Genomic DNA, 21649 nt, shown 5'->3' on the forward strand with positions numbered 1-21649 from the left:
AGTCAAGATGTCTAATTTGCTATGTGTCCTTCCTGCCTTTGAGAGTGCAGCTAAACCAATAGAAATGCCGACTGCTCAGCAAACCACGTGGCCTATTCAAAAGGTCATGAAAGTAAAGAAGGCCACGGGATCTGGTTAGCCTGTGCCTTAGAAAATTGCTGGAGACAGGATTAGTGCAGAGGCTGCTTACAATATTTTTAGGTACGAGGGTGAAGGATGCTATTTGTATGCAAAGCAGCCTCATAAAGGAATGATTTCTTTCTTTCTTTCTTTTTTTTTTTTTAAACTTCACATTTATATAATGACATCTTGTTGCCAGCTGTTCCTGCCCATCTGGCGACTTAAAGATCTCCTTTTAGTGTCTTCCATACAGAAGTTGCTTAGCGATAGGTTTGCCACTAGGCCCGTTTAATTGGTATTAAAACAAAACACCTCGTTTGCCAGATCTACAGTGGTTTCTGGTGGAAGCTGTGAGTGACCTGCAAATCCCTGCCCGGGAGTGGCTGAGAAAACGCAATTACCTCTCTGTGTTCCCCAGAGGCTTCGGAGACTCAACTTAGGATAGGAATTACTAGCTTGTTGCTATTTCATGTGTGAAATTTTAATGATTTCCTGGCAGTCTAATAGTATTCCTAAAGAAAAAAAATCCAAATAAATCCATTAAATCCATTTTAGAATTTTTAACTAATAGACCTAATGAGGTGTTTTTTTTTTTTTTTTTTTTTTTTTTTTTGTAGTCTGCCATTCTCATCCATTGAAATTGATAGATTCCCCCCCCCCCTTTTTTTAGAAATGTTATTTATGCTCCCTGGGGGTTTTCGTTTTATAATTAGAAGGTTCTGCAAGCCTTATAGGTATGCTCCAAAAGAATGCTCCTGTGTAAACACAGATCTTTTTAGTCCTTAAAGGTAATTACAGCTGACAATAGTAAATGCCAGGATGCTTATCTAAAGACGGGAGGCCTTTCAGTGTAGGACACCAGACGTTTTCCAAGGTTAGAAGCTCTTCTATAAGCAGCAGATACAAGCCTCGTGGGCTGCACTAAAAGAAATCTGCTTTTAATAAACTGGAGAGAAAATAAAAATCACTGCTAATCTCCACTTGGTGGTCTTTCTCTCCCCCTGGTTGATCGAGGCCATTATTCCTCCAGGGTTGGTTTCAGCCCTCCTCCTCTCTGTTACAATCAGTTATTCCATAATCATCTCGTGGAGTACACTGCAGTGCAGGGAAATATTCTCGATTAACACGGCGAGATTGCCATGGAGACAGATTGCCTGGTGTCAGCTCTTGCATGGTGTTCAGAATTTGCAGTCCCTAGACATCTGTGTGAGCCGGACATCGCGGTTACCGGGGTCGCTTCTGGAAGTCATTCCCCTGACCTTTGAAGGGCAGTGGTGTTTGGTTCCTCCCTGGGCAGGAGCTCTGCCGCTTTTGCTTCTGCATGTGGCTGCTTTGTTCAGATCCGTCTGAATGGCTGCTTAAAAAAAAGAAAAGAAAAGAAAAGAAAAGAAAAGAAAAGAAAAAGAAATCCTGCCTGCCTGACCTTTAGAATATGAACTGGCGAGAGCTTGCTGTGTACATGTAGCCTCGTGGGAGACGTGTTGCCGCTCTGATTCAGGGAAGTGTTCAGGAGAAACCACAAAGGCTGTGGTGGCTTTCAAACACGGTTTTCATAATGATAAAAATAACCCTGAAATGGACTTGCATAACTGTTTGGTGTTTTACTTTGTAAAAGACCGCTTGGGCACTAATATGCTAGAAAAATTAATTGAGACTCGGAACGAATAACGGAACTGCCAAGCATGCGCGGTTGCACACTCCTCAGGGAGCAGGGGTGGACTTCAGACCACGATGCTGGCCGTCCTCCTGACATCCATCCACCGTCTTCCTGCATCTTCAGAGCCATTCCATGATGAAAGGAGCCTTGCTTCCTCTTTTTTTACAGAAAGCAAATGAAGAGAGGTTAAGCAGGCTACACGCCTGCGAGTAATTAGACCTGTGAAAATGTGCAGCGCGGCTTCAGGAACCCGTTGCAGCACCAGAAATGTTTATGAGAGAGGCTATTGATCATTTTCAAGGGGTCCATAGCCGCAGGGTCAGCTTTCTGGACCTCTGCAACCTGGGGCCTCACCTACCCCCTCAGTAATGCTGGTGTCAGAAGAAGACAGCTTTAGGGGGAATCAGATCTGTGACTTGGTTTGAGCAGGTCACTTGTAGGTCACAGGAGTTAATCCCTGGCCTCTGCCTGCCCAGATGAATTTAAAAGGGGGTGGGGGCAGCCTTTATTTCATCTAGCTTACAGATATCATTGCCTGTCCAGCCATTTGGAACCAAAGCTCGCAGGGAATAATGCATCTCTTGCAAATGTCGTGGATCTTAACTCCGTCTCTGCAGCGAGTGTCTGTGGGTAATACAGTCGCGCTTGGAGGGTTTCTGGGTCAGGTCAGTACAGTTAAGAATTTCACCTTCATCGTGTTGAAGCAGGAAGGTCAAATTAATAGTGCGTTGCCGTGTTTCCCAGATTTTACAAACTATTCCTGAAAAAAATCCAAAATATAACCATATGCAGGACTTTCACAAATGCCAGTGTCAGATTCTTAAGAACAGAATTAGAAAGGAAAAGGGTTCTAATATATGCTGTGCATGTCCTGAGTTGTTTGAGGGCACACTCTGAATTATCCGGGTGGTTAGAAATTATGTCTGTGTCTTCATCCATCCATTCACCCATCTCGTCATCCATCTTGCCGCTCTGATAGCCTATGGGTTTAACGGACTGTAGAGAATATAGATTCTTGAAATGAGTGAAATTCATTCCTCACGCTAACGTTGTTGATGAACGGTTTGAACCAGCGATTGGAGCTGGCTGATACACTGATTTGATTCAGGTTCGGCTCAGATGCTACCACGATGTGGTTTTATTTCAGGTCAATAATTTCAGAGGAACGCTCCCACATAGCATGTAGTCCAGTGGACAGGGAAACACGAGAGACTTTGCTTTACCTGCAGTGAGGCGTGGCGTATCTAGGGCTTGCTTCCCATTGCTGCTTTAGATGAAACTGATACAAAAGTGACGTCATTGGTGTTAGCTTTGCTTACACAGAAACCTGCACACAAGCCTTAAAGCCAGGGCACCTGAGATTACTGAGATAATGTGCGCAGTGTTCAGGTGGGCTCCTGGAGGCAGGGAATATACGGATCCTTTCCCCCCACTCGTGGCTCAGGGCAGTTTCCTGGGAAATGTTTGCAGAACAGATCTTATGAGCTGAGAAGCTGAGTGAGGTCTGAGGTGTGCTGAGGCTCAGGGGCTGGAGGGAAGTTGCTGGCTACACTGTGGTGGAGAACTGTCTTTGGTGTGGGTTAGCTTTCAAATATTCAAGCTGAAAGATGGAGGAGTCGGGCTGTGCGGTTTCCATAGAATCGGTTTCCTACATTCTGTTTGCATCATGACTTTCCTGATGGGGCAGCCCCTGGCCAGCTTGAAATCCCTGCCTTTTCCCCTGTCAGCACTGTCAAATTGAGGAGTGCTTCCTTTGAAGGCCCAGCAGACCCTGCTCGGCAGACTGAGAAGTGGTGTGGAGATTCCAGATTGGCTGCCTTCTTTTTTTCCTTGGGACTACCTGACATCACAAGAAATTATTCTATTTGAACTCTCCAGCAGAGCCAATTAATTTGGGCTTCCTGCGGGGAGAGTGTGGTGGTGGAGCTCATGATCTCGAAGGACCGATAGAGTTCTCGAGTCCAGGCTGCCCTAACTTCCACTGGCTCCCAAGAGTCGGAGATTGGGAGGAGTGGAGTCCCATGGCGTTCTGGTTAAACAGTGGTGCTGTGTTCCCTGCTTTGGCTGTTTCTACTAATGACACAGTAACATAATTAATTGGTAATTAGGATGCCTCAGAGGTCTATTTCCCTTTGAATCGGTGACTGGAGAGAATATGATTCTAGTAAAGCACTAATATATTTCTCCACAAAAGGAAAAATGTATGCAGGAGCTCCCAGGCAGTGCTGGGGCTGGAGCAGTTGGATCAGCTCTGTGGCCAGTGCAGCCGTTTGATTTCTGCCATGCATTCTTGGTCTAACAGTGGTCAATTAGCTACACCTTTCTTCCCAAGCAGAAAGAATGGACTTTAGCTCTACACAAGGACTCTTTGTTGTGTCTGCTGTGTCTTTGTCACTGGGAGCAACTACCCTTGGAGCTCTTCCTGGAGGGTTGCATGCTTGATTTCCTTAGTCCTCAGCACCCTGCTTGCTGTATTTTCTCAGGGGAAGCTGTACCTGAGGACGAACAGATCAGCGCCAAGGACCAGAAGAGCCTGGAGCCCTGCGACAACACACCCATCATAGACAACATCACACCTGTTGTGGACGGCATCTCTGCCGAGAAAGAGAAGTATGACGAGGAGATCACCAGTCTGTACCGACAGCTGGATGATAAGGTCTGTGGTTCAGAGCAGGAGCCCCGTCTCTGTGGGCCCGAAAGACGCCGCTCAGCCCCAGTGGGCCAGTTAAAGAGATAAGTTATCTCCTAATGGTGAAGAGATAAGAGGAACAGTCGATAGTGTTGCCACATCAGGGGGAAGAATGTGGAAGGGGCTCCATGACCCCAACCCCATCTGCAGGGCACAGACCTGAGCATTATGTTTAAACAGGGGAGGCCTTGGGATGGTAGGCGAGAGGTGCACATCGTGTAGCCCAGCATCCTGGGCAATGTGTGGGGATTGCCTCAGTTTTGGTTCTACTGATGCGTCCAAGAACTATTGCTTGTGTGGACATGTCAGTTCCCAACTGCCGAGAGCTCCCATTTGAAGACTGCCCTCACCCTGTGATAACACGTCTCCCAGCCTCTGCTGTTATTGGAATGCAAGGGTACTACAGGTTTGGGTTAGCAGCTACAGACATCCAGGTACCTTTGAGGGAATCTGGGACAGGACACATTGCAAAGTGCCTCGGTTACTCCTTGTACTGTGTGCCTTGAAAAGGGGATTAGATAGGTTGGGTATCATGGATTTTTTTTGATAGGCGCTCCCTGAGTGATTAACGTGCTTCTCTGCAGAGCTGGTCAGGTGACTGACACAAAGTCAAGAGAGATACAAAATGAAGATAGAGGTGGTATAGCTTTTACCCCGATTTTCCTTGCCTCGTGGGGTCAGTGTTCTCTCAGAAAGCGGCTCCTGTGTGCCTGTTGTATACGTTAGCCAGAGACTGGAGTCTTCACTCTGGTACAAAGACTGACGGTGGCGCGTGCAGTCGGCCCCCTGGAGCCGAGGTGGGCTGCAGACCATTATTGATATATATCTTCCTGACACCTGTTCTCTAGCTTGATTACTGCAGAAAGTTATAATCAGAAAGAGCTGGGGGCGGGGGGGGGGGGAGTTGGTCCAGATAGACAAGTCCTCACTTGCAGAAATCTGGGTAGATTACTGCAGGAGAGGACAGCAGTGTGAGAGTATGTGGGTGTGTTTGTCTCCTTCCTCCTTCTCCGTGCCTTTCCCTCTCTTCTCAGAGAAGTCAACAGTAGCCCCACTAGGTTCAGGGTAGGCGACTCCTAAGGCTCAAGTGTGAGGTTGATCACATAGCAGCACGGCCCTGAGCTTCGGACCTAATCACTTTTAAAGACTGACCCCTTTCTCCTTGTGAAGCTCTTTCCAGAGGCAGACTGTTGGGTGATGTAGTTTGACCATGTTAATTGGGGATGCTTTGTCCTAGGACAAACTCAAATAGTCATGTCACTGCGAAGGTGAGAATAGAAAAAAGATTCCTTGAACAGTAGGTGTCACTCATCCCCAGTAAAGGTCCACTCAGGAATCCTGGAGGCCCAGAAACTTAAATCAGTACGCCCTGTGATGCTGCCATATTGCCCTTGGGATATCCTAAGCTCTTTCAGTTCATTTCATCAAGGTTGCTGATGTTTTCAGTCTGGTTTAATCTTTCCTGGGGTGGTTTGGCTCCGGTGCTCTGGGGACACCTCTGGCCCGGATGTAATAGTTTTGTTCTGGGAATGTCACCATTAATCTTACAGGGCTCTGTCTTTGGGATACAGCCCAGAGTCTGGTATCACCTTTGCAAGCTGAATGTGACTGGTTGAGGATTCCCCTTTGCTTGTCTGGGGTTCTGCATGTGATATATCACCCAAACATTAAACCCTACCATTCCATAAACACATCTCAAAAGATACCCATACCCATGAGAACTGGGTACTTTGCCATTCATGCTGAGTGCCCCCCCCCCGTTTTTAAACCTGGGTATTATACTCAACACCTCAATGCAAAAGAAGATCAATAGTAAGTTAATAGTTTTTGCAAACGTATTGATTTCTCGAAAGAACTGCTATTGTTTTCAACAGTGAGGAAAAGCCACATGCAATTTCTTCCTCACTTTACAGATTCCCACACGTACAGGTTATTAGATGGCAGACCAGAATTGGTTGTGTGATGCTGAGAGATGTGGGAGAGAACGGAGCACAGAGGTGACGCCCTAGAGGATATCAAAGCTCTCGGTTTACCGTTCAGCCGTTTGTGAGCCGCTTGATTGTGTCCTATTGGCTGTCATTCTCACGTGACCTCTCAGACGCTAGAGGAAAGCTCCGTGCTTCCAATGATTTAGGTGTTTAGATACTTTGAGAGTGCATGAGTTGGGACACGGTGTCTTCTTCGGTTATTGAAGTCTCTGGGATGGAGTGGGGCATTCACTGGGTGGTAGCATGTCTTTCTTAAGTCTCACGGCCTGTAGTTGGTAGAGCAGGAAGGAGTTTTCCTAGATCTTGACCTTGAGCCACGCACTCACTTCATTTTGGCCTTAGCCCTTTAACCAAGGAACTGGTTAACCTCAGTAAGTCTTTCGAGGACACAGTGGGAGAAAGATTACATAGTTTCTCCAAACCCCTCTGTGCTATTCCTCATGGGTCTAAGAAGAGAGAAACCCAAGGTCCCGATACTTGATTGGAAAAGCTCGCACTTTGTAGTAGACCTGCAGCTTAATGATAAGAGGCGCAGGGAAGATGTCTGTTCGTACCTGTAAGCTATTCTTATCTGTAACTGAGGGCTCACAGATGTCTCTTCAAAGATTGTTATGGAGACTAAAAGTCCTAGGTATATAACAGTATGCTATAAATGCCAGGCTTCTCATCGGTCTTCTCTGTGGGTTCTCTTTGCTTGATGTAGAAGATACCTCACATGGGGCCGTGAAAGGCTGTCAGTACAGTGGGGGGGGGGGTCTGGGTTCTAGCATAAAAATATGGATGGTAGCTTTGTGTTTCTCACTGAAGGCAGTAAATTCAAGAACTGTAAGTTGATTACATACCGTACTAATGACTGTTTATCAAAAAACATATCAAGCGTAGGAAGACCTGGACAAGACTGAGGAAATCCATTAATTAGATTACTCTGGCAAATATTAACTAAGCAAAATCCCATTCTTTTATAGAATACATCTAGAACTCTAAATTTAAACATCTAAGTCTGCATTCCTTTTTCCTGAATACATACGTGTGTCTGACTTGAGCAATTAAAAAAAACATATCCAGAGTTAGTGACATTTTTGACAACTGAGGTGGCTGTATCATTTCACTTTTAGGAAAACTCTACAAAACTAATTTCTGGAAAATGCCTTGAAATCTTTTATATCAGGGTGAGCGTGCTTAAATATGTCCTAAGAGATACACTTGACATGCAGAAAGTACACCAAGCACACCTCATTCAGAAAGGCTTAGGAAATTACAGTGACATCAGATAGACAGCACTAATTCCTTAGAAAGTTGCCCTCGTGAAGGGCAAACCTACTTGGAAGGCTTGTCTCTGGCATTGATTTGCTTTCTCAGAGAGCTCTGTTTTAACTTTCTGGATGGTTTTCCATCACATCTTAGCTTGTCACCTGTCAGGGAAGAAGACTACATCTTCAGGCTTTGCCAAGAGTGCAGTGTGCAAGCTCAAGTCACATCACCCTTTTAGTTCTGTCCGTCCCTTGGGGACAGTCGTGGATTTTGGGTTGTTTTGCTTTCTTTGCCTTGGGGAAGAGATGAAGTGGAACTTTTGGGGTCTTTTATTTTAAGCTGTTTACTCTTCTTGTGCCGGGGAGCAGAAATATAAAACTGTGACTGACATGCTAACTGTATGAAGCTGAAGAGAAACATGGCCTACAAAATAGCGGGTTAGCTGTGCAAGCACCAGTTCTTGGCAGTTTTGCTGTGCTGTAATTTCTCTGATTCTTTTTGCCAGAAGCATTTGGCAAGGAGGAAAATAATCGATATTTTACACAGCCATTGAAGAAACATTGGTGTATAAAGTTCAGTGCAAACAAGCTTTCTGAGTATACTGGTGAGACCAAGTATGTAGGAAAGACCAGAGACCCAGGATGAGGGCGTGCAGAGCCTTCCCTACAGACTGCTGCTCTTTGGAGAGTACCAGCTACACCATCCGCTTAATCCCGTGCCAGTGCTGGCATAGACTCCACCATACCTGGTGCAGATGTCTGTGGCAAACAGGTTCTGTGACCAGGCTCTGCCACTCACCCGTCTCATCTCACCTCTGAAACAGATCCAAAGTGCAGGAGAGGGGTCCTTCAATGAGGAGAACACCGAGGCAGGACCTGGCACAAAGACAATGTAATACACCGAGCTGTATTTGACTGCTTGGGGGTGCCACCTGAGACGGGCATTCCAATAGGAATTTATAATGGAAGGAGACGTGAGCCTGGAGCCACATTGTCATTTTTTTTTTTTTTCACAGAATGTGCTTAAAATTTCATTTGACATCATGAAAACCGAGCAGGAAAGGCCACGTTCTTCCCTAGTGGTTCTGCCTCAAGCCTGCTGCCTGCCCGCCTGCCTGTCCTTCACTGGAGGAGGCTTGCTGGTGGGGAGAGAGGCAGCAGAGCACGCTTGCTTTCTCAACAGCACCACCTAGTGGCGGTGAAGAGAGCTGTTGTTTTCCCGTGTGCTCACCCCGCAGGCCCAGGGCTGCTTTGCTTGTTTTGCTTTTCAATTGGTAAGACTACTGGTTGCCGGTCAAGAGGGCTGTCTATTGGAGCAAACTCCACGGAACCACTAGTTTTTCTACTCTAAGTAAATGGGCATGGTGTCGTGGACCTTTCTTCGCATCACTTGGCAACATTCCTGGTCACAGATGGGCTTGACTATTTACATCTTTATTTGGGGAAGGATGTCTGTGGAGTCCCTTTCGGTCCCCAAGTATAAGACCCGTGGTTTCTGGATAGGTAAGATTTGGGTTCTCCAGGTAGATATTACCTTTCCTAGAAAGAACTCTACGTGACGAAATACACAGATTAACAAGCTCCTGGAGTGGCCCCTGCTGCACTTTCCCCATCTAATGAGTGAGCTCGGGACTGGCCTTTTCGTGTCTGATTCTGGAAGGGAAACCAGGACATCAAAACCGACACAACTAACCAAAAATTCAACATGATGCTTCATTTCAGGATGATGAAATTAACCAGCAGAGCCAGCTGGCTGAGAAGCTGAAGCAGCAGATGTTGGACCAGGATGAGGTAACAGACACAATGAATTCCCTTACACAGAGGGTTTTGTTTGTTTTTTTTTCCCCAATTTTCGTTGATAATATTAATCCTAGAAATACAATTTACAAATAACCTTTTTCAAACCCTTAAAGCACGTGGAGATTTCTCGGTCACCCTCCTCTCGGTGCTCGCTAAAGGTTGGTTGTGGCTCTGTGTAGACAGCAAGCTCCTGACTCTGTGGTACTCTGAGTCTTCAGGAGTTGCTCTGTGCTGCACTTAGTCCATGGGGGCAGGCAGACACCTCTCTCCCGGTGAGGGTGGGTCCTGCTCAGTCTCTGCGTAGCAGCATACCGTTGTTATTTTAGGCTACTTGACCTCTACAAACTGCCGCATAAACAGGATGGTTTTCGCATCCGAGTATAGTTAATCATATTCACCCCGTTAGCCTCTCCTGTCTCGCCGGCCTCTCCTGCTTCTCTGCTTCCTTTCCCGAGCCTTCGAGTGTCCATATAGAACAGAAAGGACGTGACATTTGTCTTCCCTGAGTCTGGCTTAACATGATGATGTCTCAGATCCTTTCCTACAAATGACATGATCTCCTATTTCTTTACTCCTAAATAAAACTTCCTTCTATTAATCATCTGTCTGTCGTCTACCTACCCATCATTTATTTACCTGCTTGTTGATTTGCCCGTCATCCATTCATCCAGTCTCTGTCCAACACATTTTCTCTACCTAGTTGTCTGTTGATGGGCACCTAGGTTGGTTCTGTAACCTGGCGGTTGCAAAAGGCTGGTGTGTCTTTTAGCATAGACTGTGTCCCCCTGCTCTGTCCTACAGGGGAAACACAAACAAAATCAAAAGTAGACCATCAAAGAGGAAAGCCAGCTGGGGCCGCAGTGCTGCTCCTGTGTAGTTGGTACACTAAAAAGGAGGCCACCTGGTTTCAGGCTGCCCCCCCCCACCCCACCCACCCGCCCGCCGGCATTCAGTTCTACCGTAAATGTCTTTATTGCACTGTTCTGCCATGGATTTTACAAACAGGAACCCAAGCCAAGCACAGCCAGCCGATCTACCAGAGACAGGTTCTCTTGCTGAGACCACGAAGTATTGTTTTCTTTTGTGCTTTAAGAGGCTTCCTTGCTAAAGTGCTGTCGATTGGCTCATACGGTGCTGGCAGGTGGCAGAGATCGATGTCCCAGTCTCCGTCCCCCACACCCAGGAAGCACTGTGACCATTTCCTTCCTCTCTGCTTCCCATCGTCTTTCCCATGTAATGATTGTGATTCTTCAGGGAGGCGGGTTGTGTCTTTGGAGTCATGTGAACCCTATTTAATAGGTTCCTACCTTAGCTTGATGTTTTCTCTTGTCTGCTTCCACATGTTCTCTGCATCTCCAAGAGTGGTTCGGCTGCCTTGGATCAATTCCTTTTGTTACCATTCAAACTTGAACATTTTTTCCTTGCAGAGCGATAAACGTCCATTAAGGAAATAGAAAATAGCAATGGTAACAGCTCCTGGAAACATCCACAAACCCAGGAACTCATTTTACCATATATATAGATTTTAGGGTATATTCTTCTACACAATTCTGATATACATTAAAGAAAAGTATCTTCATTTCAAGTACTGTTTGGGTGATTTTGAAATCAACTTAAATACAATATGAAATTGTGGCACTGTTTTCAAAGGCTCTGCCAGTGTACTCATTAAAAACAGTTCTTCCATCTTTTGTTTAAAATGAAAAAGCCAACCAGCTGTAGTGCCCTGGAGTGTGTGTGTGTGTGTGTGTGTGTGTGTGTGTGTATGTCTCAGTCTGACTTAGCATAAAATTCTTAAAAGGAAAAAAAGAGAAAAGATTTTTGAAATAACATTTGAAAATGTGTTTAGCATCTGTAGCACACAGTGAGAGTTCTCCACAGCCTGGCTGCTCCCAACTTGTTCTCCTGGATCTGGTTTTAAGTTTGCTTTGAGCACGTAGAGCGCAGGTCGTTGACATATAATTAGTGCACTCACCTGGCCTTCTCCTTGCCCCAGCTTCTAGCTTCCACGAGAAGGGACTATGAGAAGATCCAGGAGGAGCTGACGCGCCTCCAGATTGAAAACGAGGCAGCTAAAGACGAAGTGAAAGAAGTCCTCCAGGCCCTGGAGGAGCTGGCTGTCAATTACGACCAGAAGTCACAGGAAGTGGAGGACAAGACCAGGGCCAACGAGCAACTGACTGATGAGCTGGCCCAGAAAACGGTTGGAGCAATGGTGTTAAAGGGGGCTTCTCTGTTGACAGACTTAGATGGGAAGGCAGTTGGCTGAGTGCTCATCTTTGTAAGACGTGGTTTGCTCCCTGAGGCCTCTCCAGCAGTCCCTTCACCACAGACTGCCCAGCACAGCTGTTTTACACCCAGGAAGCTGATGACATCAGCAAGAATGCTTTCTGGGAAGGGTTAAGTGCAGATGTTAGATCCAGAAAAAGCTTAGTGAGAAGTTTGACTTTATGGCTCTTTTGGCCTCAGGCAAGATGTTCAAAAGTCCTGAGTAGTCATTGCTTTATTTCTCAAAATGACAATAATGTGCTTCTCCAGTGGCATGTGTATTAGTGATGCTTTACGTAAAACACTTAACAGGGACCTCTGTGTGTGGTCACTGAATAGCATTGAAAGCGTTGTGTCTAAAGGGCAGAGGCGGGGACGCACAGGAGTTCAGCAGTCCACTGTTTACATCCTGCAATGATGTCATGTCACTCCTTGCCTTCCCAGCCTCTTGTCCTAGTCGGGAGGACAGAGGTAAGCTGGCCCTGTTAACGTGCTTCCAGCCGGGAGATCGCTGTATTTCTGGTTCCCCCCTGAGAGACAGATGCTGTGGGTTTTGCTTGGTGAGCTAGTGACAGGCAGTCTGCTGTGGCCGGAGAGCATTTGGGGATGTGGCGGATGCCATGCCCTTTGCTGCCTGGAGATGTGGCTCACAGAGAAGTTGAGTGACTGTAGCCTGGTGTCCTTGGTGCCTCTGCCTGAAGGGCCTGGTGTCCTGGACTGTGCCATACTGCCTTATGGAAACATCAGTCCAGGGCACTCAGAGCAGGTTGGGAGGAAAGCGCTGGCTGCTGGCGGTGGAGTGGACAGACAGGAAGTGCTATTTACTCCCACATCCTCCTGCACGGAGGAAGAAAGACCTTCCCAATGGTTTCCAGGAGACAGGGCTGCTGTGTCTGTGGCATTAGATACGGTTGGCAGTGCTGATGGACTGAGTCCCTGCAGACTCACTGAGAGAGGACCGCCACTCCGCCTCTGCTTAGTGTCCCCCTGGGTTCTTACAGCTCGTCCTTCTGTGTTGTGCATCTGAAAGCAAGGCAAGATTTTCTATAGTACGCTTCTCGTTTTGTGTCAGAACAACCATTAGCAGGCTGCTTTAATACACTATTTTTAGTAAGTGGTAGCGACTCACTGCAAGTGCCTTTGAATTAACTTGCAAGGCCCCGGGAGCAGAGGAGTTCCTTCTGCAGCACAGGCTGAGTTAGTACCAAGATGCTGGGAGAGGAACTATTCCACTGCTGCGAATGAAGAAGACATTGCTTTCCCTGCTAACAAATGGGGCCGGGGTGGGGGTGGGGGATAGATAGAAAAGAGGTTAATTTGGTGAAGTTTGGTGAGAAAATCGAGCTTTTGCGGCCATGAAGAAGCTCTGCTATGGGACCTGAGTAATTTTGAGGAATTGCATTTATTTAATTTGGCTTCCCTGAGGATTAGAAGACGTTCTAAGTTGTTACCTATCCTCATTAATGTTTGTCTGGGCTATTGATTCCAGACCCATTACTCAGGGTATTTGGATGTGACCCAGGGAAAGGATTTTTGTCTGAGCGTGGAGCTGGGGAACTTGAAACAGAACAAGGGGGAAGAAACAACCTTTGGTGAGTTAGAAAATGTAGTTAAATCCTATAAGCGTAGGGCCTCTTTTTGTGCCAGTGTGTACAGGTAGAGACCAAGTCAGCCCTCAGCATCCTTTAAAGTGTCTTTTTTTTTTTTTTTTTTTTTTTGAGACAGTCTCACTGTTCTGGGACTCACTGAGTATGGTAGATAGTTGTCCAGTGGGCCACAGGAATCCTTCCAGTCCTGGGATAACAAGGGTGCACCTCCAGACCCAGATATAGTTTCCAGGAGTCAAACCTAGTTCCTCATGCTTGTGCCGCAAGCACCTTACAGACGGAGCCCTCTCTCCAGCCTTTTATTTATTTAAAAGGCCTTACTACATTTTATTTACTTTTATGTTCATGCACCATGGTGCATGGGTGGAGGTCAGAGGACAGTTTGCTGGAATCAGTTCTTACCTTGACCCAGTGAGCCATGCTCTGGGCCCTGAATTCATTTCCAGTGACTTACTTTGCTAGCATCAATATTACCAATAATTACAATAATAATAATACATATTTAGTAATAATACATATCTGGTTTTACAAGATAACAGCTCTGAATTAAGTTACAGTGTGAGAACCAAGTGCTAATCAGCAGCAGTCAGCCTTCAGAGTTCTGTTCCACTGTGATCAGAGGAGTGATTAAAGCGTTGGGGCTGGCATGGGCTGTTGAGCTCTGGAGGTCGCAGGTGGAAATTCGTGGGCCACCTTGGTAACTTGTGGCTGGCTTTGTCTTCCAGACGACACTGACAACCACCCAGCGAGAGCTGAGTCAGCTGCAAGAGCTTAGTAACCACCAGAAGAAGAGGGCCACGGAGATCCTGAACCTGCTCCTCAAGGACCTGGGCGAGATAGGTGGAATTATTGGCACCAACGACGTGAAGACTGTGAGCCAGATTTCTGTTCTCTGTTCCTACCCTGACTGGTGGGATCTGAGTCAAGCTCTGCAGCACCTGAGGCTCAGGGCTGGGCTCTGCACGTGGGGCATGCTGGGAAATACTTGCCAGCAGGAAAAGGAGAGCTGGTGCATGAAGCAGGGGCTGGGGGAGGGGATGGAGGAGAGGAACAGTTTGCCTTTCACATCTGGGGAGCATCTTCCAGTCCTGGTTGGTTTTGTGTGACCTGGTTGGTTTTGTGTGACTTGGTTTTTTTTCTTTAGCCTTACTTGCAATGCTCTCACACTGAGGCTCAGCTGGGAGGTCAGGCCAGGTCTCAGTCCCCTCCCCACCCCCCAGCCCCACCACTTAAGAACCCAGTGCAGTGAGATTTCTCCAGCCAAGCAGTATGAATTGAGAAAGCTTCCAGCTGAAAGTCATAGGCAGCTAGCAGTGGCTGAAAGAGTAAACCACACTTAATTATGTGCAATAGGAGGAGGCTGGGCCTTGTTACTCAGGGTCATCTGCATCACCTGGGCCTAATTAGCAATTTAGACCCCAGGCTGACCTCAGACATCTTGAGTCGGACTCTGTGTTTTAACAAGATGACTCGTGGCTTATTGAAGTTAGAGAACCCAATTTTGTTTCATTGCAGTGGCTCCACAATCCAGAGGACCCGGCCGTTGTGTTTCCTCTCTGCCCGTCCTTAGCCACTTTCATTTTCATATCTTTACGCTTTTGCCTCACGTAGCAAGATCACTGCTGTAGCACCAGCTGTCAAGTCTCTATTCATTTACATCCAGTGTGCTGCATCACAGACTACTTTTATCCAGGAGAGGGGACTATGTACCAGAAATTCCCAATCGAGGTAGCCATAGGGCAGCCACAGGGCAGCAGTTTCAGGCCCTGCCAGGTTAAGCTATTAAGTCCCAGCGTGGCTGGTCTGCTTGGCAGTGGGTGTTTAGAGCCACATGTTGCTGTTGAGCAGTGCGGTTCTGACGTGGGGCTGATTAAAGGCTCGCAGGACCACGTAGAGCTGATTTGTGGGACGTTGGCACCTCCTGCTGATAACAATAAGAAAAGGTATTTTTATGGTAAGTTCTTACACAGAGCTGAGGAACACATTAGTGAAATCAAAGTGTGTCTGTGCTTTGCCATTAAAGGTCCTTCCTGCCGGAAGTCACAAATATGATGGGAGTATTTTTAAATACTTAATCGCATGCTTTGGGATTATTTTTAGGTTACAGACACTAGATGCCCTAGTTAATTTCATTGATGACTCTCACTTATAGATCACGGTATTCTCGGGGAGTCTCCTTCCATGCTGGACCAATGTCAAAGGCTGCCAGTGTACCTGTGCTGTTGCATTATGGGAGGGATGGAACGGGGAGCAGTATCGGGAGGCAAATCTCGCAGTCACAAATCCGACTTAGGTTTAGCAAGGACCTCCGTGATGGGGAGTCACAGCTGATAATTGTAGCCTTTCCTGCTGTTCACTGAGTATTGTGCCGCCGTCATTGTTAGGTATTATTGAATTCTTATAAGGCTAAAAACCACGATACAGGCACGCCGAACTGTATACTTCATGTTTGCTACCAATATTCAGGGCTCATACCCAATACCATTTTCTCTCATGTCTCAAATGTTTACACAGAAAAATATGTGACTTAATGACAGCATTGATAACATTTGAAGAGGGGGCTGGAGGGAGGACATCAGAAATTGCTGGCGTTCCTGGGCTGGAGTCGGCTGGGACATAGTCTTCCTACGGTGCAAGGCTGCCCTCTAGTGGTTAAATATAGTGCACACAAAGCTACTTTTCTGCCTGGCTCAGCTTGTGCACCATGCATCTCAGCGGATGGGGTCTAACCCAATACCTTGTCTCCATTTTTGGTTTCCAGTGGAGTCCTGAAAGTTAGAAACCAGTTATACCTCATTTAGGAATTCTGTCAGAACCATCTCTTGTCAATGTAAACTTAGGCTTATTCTTAGATATCTTAATAAGTCGGTGACTGTCTACTTGGAAGGGCAGCTCCAAAAAGGCAAAAGAAAGATTGGTAGCAGCTGATGGCTAGGCATGGAAATCTTCACATGAGGAGGCACTGGGTGACTGGTGCGTTCTCCGGCATTAGAGGTTCTGTTTGAAGAGTGTGGCGAATGTCTTTTATAGCTCAGCCATTGCGCGTAGACATCGGGAAAGTGTGGAGAAGAGAATCGAAGTGCTGGGTGGAACTTCTTCTCTACAGGAGAGATTATGAAGTGCCCCACTTAAGGACATTAGGTCACCGTTGTAGACATGCAGGGTCAGGCTTCTGAGGAGTGTTCTCCTTTATACATTCTTCAATAGTTTTTCTTCTCATGTCATCCTTTCTATCCCCAAATGGGTCATACAAAAGTGTATGGTTAACAGAGGAGCATGTTTGATGTGGGTTTTGATGGGAGCTTTCTTGTGTGCAGTCTCTGAGGATGTGATGGTGACTTCGATATGTACGGTTTTTTACTTCCCCTGTGGCTACAATGTTTGCCCAAAAGCCAGGGCTGTCTCAGGGACCCATGGTCAGGGTTCACAAACTTCTGATGTGTCCTTCTGTGCTCAGCTGGCAGATGTGAACGGGGTCATCGAGGAGGAGTTCACCATGGCACGCCTGTACATTAGCAAGATGAAGTCGGAGGTCAAGTCTCTCGTGAACCGCAGCAAGCAGCTGGAGAGCGCCCAGTTGGACTCCAACAGGAAGATGAACGCCAGTGAGCGTGAGCTGGCAGCTTGCCAGTTGCTTATCTCACAGGTAGGCTATCCATTCAGCCCCGTTCACGAGCTTCTATTGAGGTCTGCCCCCCCCCCCCCCCGCCCTGTGCCCTTCTCAGAGTTAATAGTGTGTACTAGGGAGAGCCACTGCACTCAGCCTTATATGAGTGGGCTTTAAGATAGCCCACACACCTCTTGTGTTTTTGAAACAAAGATTCTACTTTGTAGCTCAGGTTATCCTTGAACTCATCCTCCTCCTGTAGTGGGTTGGTCTGATGCTGCTTGTAGTCTAAGATTAGCCTTGAACTCTTTTCTCAGCGCTTCTCTGTCTTCAAAGTATCTCTGTTTCTCTGCCCACTCATGGGTGACTTTGTAGTTGAGCGTATATGATGTATCTTTAAGTCTCCTATTAGCTCGGGAAGCATTCCTACATCTGAAAATCCCTACACTGGGACAGTATAAGATGTATGGGTGGTGGCAGCCGCTGATGCACTGTTTTTCACATGTACACACAACATAACCATTCCATGTGCATTTTCTTGCATGATCTTTAAAAAGTTTTGTAGGAAGATTTTATTTATTTATTTTTCAAATAAAGGTATGACTGTGATTAAATACTTTGTCCAAATACACGATGGTGAAGTCTGGGTTTCTCAAGCCCAGGGCATGTTTCCTTGATGAGTTAGCAAGCCAGCTCTTTACCCCATTGGAATGGCGTTTCTATCTCAGGAAGGTAGCTCAGAGGATCATGGGACAGTTCTGGGCTACACGGGCGTGTAAGCTTATATTTGGGTTTGAGATTTCCGAGATGATACCATTGTGTGCTGTTCACCACCTCCTAGCAGAGTCATTTGGGGAAATGGGTACCAGTGTGGACTGGCATGTCTAACAGTACCAAGAGGCAGAGCATCAGCTTGTGCTATGGCTTTAAACGTATTATGCAGTAACAGAAAGTGCTCCAACTTAATTGTCTAAAATGGATTCTATATTAAGTAAAATATTATTTAAAGGGCTATTGAGTGCTGGTGTGAGGTAGAAAGTTGATAAACATGATGAGATATAATTTAGCAATCCTTTTGAAAACACTGGTAAAATATAAAACCAGGAAAAAAAATAGATATTTGGTGTTCTGTATCGTGAGCTCAGTACAGGCGTGTCACATGTATGTGCACACGTGGAGACCACGGGCTGGCTTTGGGTACCTTCCTCTACTGTTAGTCCTGTCCGCTCCACATGTTCATGATGATGAGTCTAGTGCTTATGTCTTGGCTAGACTGACTGGCCAACCTCTGCGACCCACCTGTCTGTGTCCATCCTCAGTACCGGGGCTGTAGGCAGATGCCACCACTGTCAAGCTTTTATATGGCTTCTGGAGATTCAGATGTAGGACATTATGTTTGTGCAGAAGGCGACTCTTTGTACATTTCCCTAACCCGTAAGTGTCATTTGGTCCAGTAATTTTATATATACTATTTTTCATTGGTAATGGAGATGACATTTTTAAATGTCATATGGCATTATAATTTTCTGATTAAAATCTTAAAAGCTTATATGGAAACTATTGGATGTACTATTATTTGATATTATTGTATAATATATTACCCAAACACCTGTTAATAGACAAATGATGAAGTTATGTGGAACAATATTACATAGTACTTACAAAAATCCATAATAATTGGGCATTTGGAAAGTGTAATTATATAAAATAAGGCAAAACAGAATTTTACCTTACATGTGGCACACCTGTATTGAGCCCAAAAAACAGAGTGTATACAGGCACACACATACACCCCTCTTAATTTGTAAGATGGTATTTTTTTTTTATAACTATATTGTCATTAGCAACAAGAACTCTTTTCTTAATTTGCAGCAAGACATGATTATAATTTATAAAAATTAAGAGGAAAAGGCAAACATGAGAGGGAAGTACAGTGCAACTCTAGTCTCTAGGTCACCTGTGAGATGATGGCGAGAGCGTGGGGGGCTGTTCCTACTCCCAAGAGTTGGGGGCTGAAGTCAGTCACAGGCAGAACATCCATTGCCGACAGCCCAGCCCTTTCTCTGCCTAGCTGGACAGAGCAGCTCCACGCCCAAATCCCGCCTGCACACCGTACCCTGACATGACTACTCGGGTCAGGTTAGCTGTGCCCTGTGTGGGTGAGCGAGGAGGAGACGGTACAGCTTGCAGAGTCCGTAGACAAGGGCATGACTCAGTCTGCAGTGCTCAGAGTACTCCCTAGATGCAGGCGAATGCTGCTCACTGGAGCGAGTGCAGCCAGGGAGGGGGGAGCAATACTCACTCTCAAGTGTGGGGTCCCTGGCCTCGGGTTGCGGGGGGGGGGGGGGACGACACTGACTGGTGTATGAGAGCTAGGATGATTTGGAAGTTGGGAGAGCCTTCCTGGGTTAGCAGCCAGTGCACTCCCTGCTCTGCCACAGCACAGAAAGCCATTGACTCAGCCTTTGCTTCTGTCAGAAACCTTGCCTCTTCCTTTTCTGGTGTGGTTTATGAAAACTAAGATATTCCTCACTGAAATTCTCCCTTCTTTGTTCATATCGTATCCCTTCCAAAGCTCTTCCAACTGAGTGGCCAAGGAGAAGTTATATCATTGGGATTCATTCTGCTGGGTCGTCCTGCCCGGACCTGAGTCCCCAGATCTACTGGGGGGAGCAATCTGTGTATTCCATCTGTCTAGAAGTCACCATGATGCCTGTTCAGCCCCTGAGCTCCCACCCATTTATTGGCTCATGCCACTGGTGTTTCTTAAGTATCTACTCTGTACTGTCATGAGCAAAAATCCAGTGATGTTAAACAGAAGCCAGGGGCTGCGAGAAAATGACAAAACCTGGTAAGAAGTCACCCAGGGCATCGTGTGTGTGTGTGTGTGTGTGTTGTGTGTGTGGAGGGAGGGTACAGGCAGAGAGGAATCTCTTCAGAGAGAGGAAACCTTAAGGTGCAAAGTCTCTAATGACCAGAGTTGCTCTGTCTCTGAGGGTCAGAAGAAGAGCAGATGTGCTGTTTGAATCTATAGGTATGTGTCCAAAGAGAGAGGCCTTCAGTCCTGATGTTTCCCCTCCTCCTCCTCCTCCTCCTCCTCCCCGTGGTGCTCCCTTTGAGTCCAGGTCATTGCTCACACTAGGCAGGTGCTCTAATACCGAGCTATACCATTAGCTCGGTAGCTTTTTTCCCAAGGAAGGAAAGCAGGGCAGGCTCTGGTCTCCAGGTGAAGTGGGAGAGCACAAGGACATGGCCATGCAGCATCTGGCAGCGAGCTGCAGAGTACACGGGAGAAACAGAGAACTCCCTTGGTCCTCAGTTCTGAGTCCCAGGCAAAGGACGAAATGTTGAGCCCTTCCTTGGGGAGGTCTCTAACTTGTCTTTTCCAGTTGGACAGCTCCGGACGAGCCGAGGCCGTCAGACGCTAGGTCCTCACCTTTCCTTCTGATCTGTCTTCTTCTTCAAAGCATGAAGCCAAGATCAAATCGCTGACAGACTACATGCAGAACATGGAACAGAAGAGGCGGCAGCTGGAAGAGTCCCAGGACTCCCTCAGCGAGGAACTGGCCAAGCTCCGGGCCCAGGGTAAATACTGACTCCTTTGCCGGCGTCAGACACTTGACCTGAGCCGGTCTCAAGCTGGCTGAGGTCTGATGTAATTCCCAGCGTTTCTGATGTAATTCCCAGCATTTCTGGGAATTACAGCTTAACGGAAAGAAACCCATGTTATCCCACTGTGTGTCTGCTGCGTCCCAGCCTCCCTCTGTCCAGCCAGCTGACTGGCCAGCATCCTCTCCTTCTACCCCGCTGGCCTCTTGCTCTGCAAAGCTTGTCCCTTAGGCTTGTCACATATGTCTCTGGTGCCACTTATTTCTGTTCTGATTGCCTTGGAGCAGTCTAGTTAGTGATTGTGCCTAAATCAGTATTACTGAGGGGCCTCACTGCAGTCTTCTCTGGACCGGTCACTCTGCTGTGTCCCAGGGGTGATTCTGAAATGATGGCAAATTCTGTCTTACGGCAAACCCTATGGGTTGTGCCCTTCCTAATATACTATATTCCTATAGTGTGTGTGTGTGTGTGTGTGTATATATATACTCGAACTCAGAAATCCGCCTGCCTCTGCCTCCCGAGTACTGGGATTAAAGGTGTGCGCCACCATGCCAGCATGATTTTATATTTTTAAAGATGATGATGATGCTGATGCTGATGGTGAAGTGTGTGTAGGTGCCCGAGGAAGCCAGAGGAGGTTGTTCAGTGCCCTGTAGGTGGCTTTATTGGCATTTGAGAGCCACTTGGTATAGATGTTGAGACCTAAACTCTGTCCCCTGGAAGAACATCTAGTGCTCTTAAATACTGAGCCATTTTCCCAGTCCCTCATCACAAAGCTTTAGATCAGAAAAGCATGAACAAGAATGCAGAGAAGAGGAGAAAAGGAAACTGCCTAAGGTATCTAAAAGTTCAGTAGACTTTAATAGGGTATCAGTCTTCATGTCCCAGACAGCGCATGCGTGTGTGTGTGTGTGTGTGTGTGTGTGTGCACGTGTGTGTGCATGTGTGAGCGTGTGTGCGTGCATGTGTGTGCGCACGTGTGCGCGTGTGTGTGTGCGTGTGCGTGCACGTGTGTGTGCATGTGTGAGCGTGTGTGTGCGTGTATGTGTGTGCG

General features: G+C 46.8%; 1 protein-coding gene across 1 annotated transcript in view; it reads left to right on the forward strand.

The window, feature by feature from the left end:
• The window catches only part of Kif5c (kinesin family member 5C), a 154298-nt gene that overhangs the window by 101738 nt on the left and 30911 nt on the right, over positions 1-21649 (forward strand). The window contains exons 12-17 of the mRNA XM_021192864.2: positions 4261-4433; positions 9427-9495; positions 11501-11707; positions 14105-14251; positions 16837-17025; positions 20454-20571. Coding sequence (XP_021048523.1) covers positions 4261-4433; positions 9427-9495; positions 11501-11707; positions 14105-14251; positions 16837-17025; positions 20454-20571 — 903 coding nt within the window. The remainder of the gene's footprint in view (positions 1-4260; positions 4434-9426; positions 9496-11500; positions 11708-14104; positions 14252-16836; positions 17026-20453; positions 20572-21649) is intronic.

The sequence above is a fragment of the Mus pahari genome, chromosome 3 (assembly GCF_900095145.1).
Source record: "Mus pahari chromosome 3, PAHARI_EIJ_v1.1, whole genome shotgun sequence".
In the NCBI taxonomy this organism is placed as follows: Eukaryota; Metazoa; Chordata; class Mammalia; order Rodentia; family Muridae; genus Mus; species Mus pahari.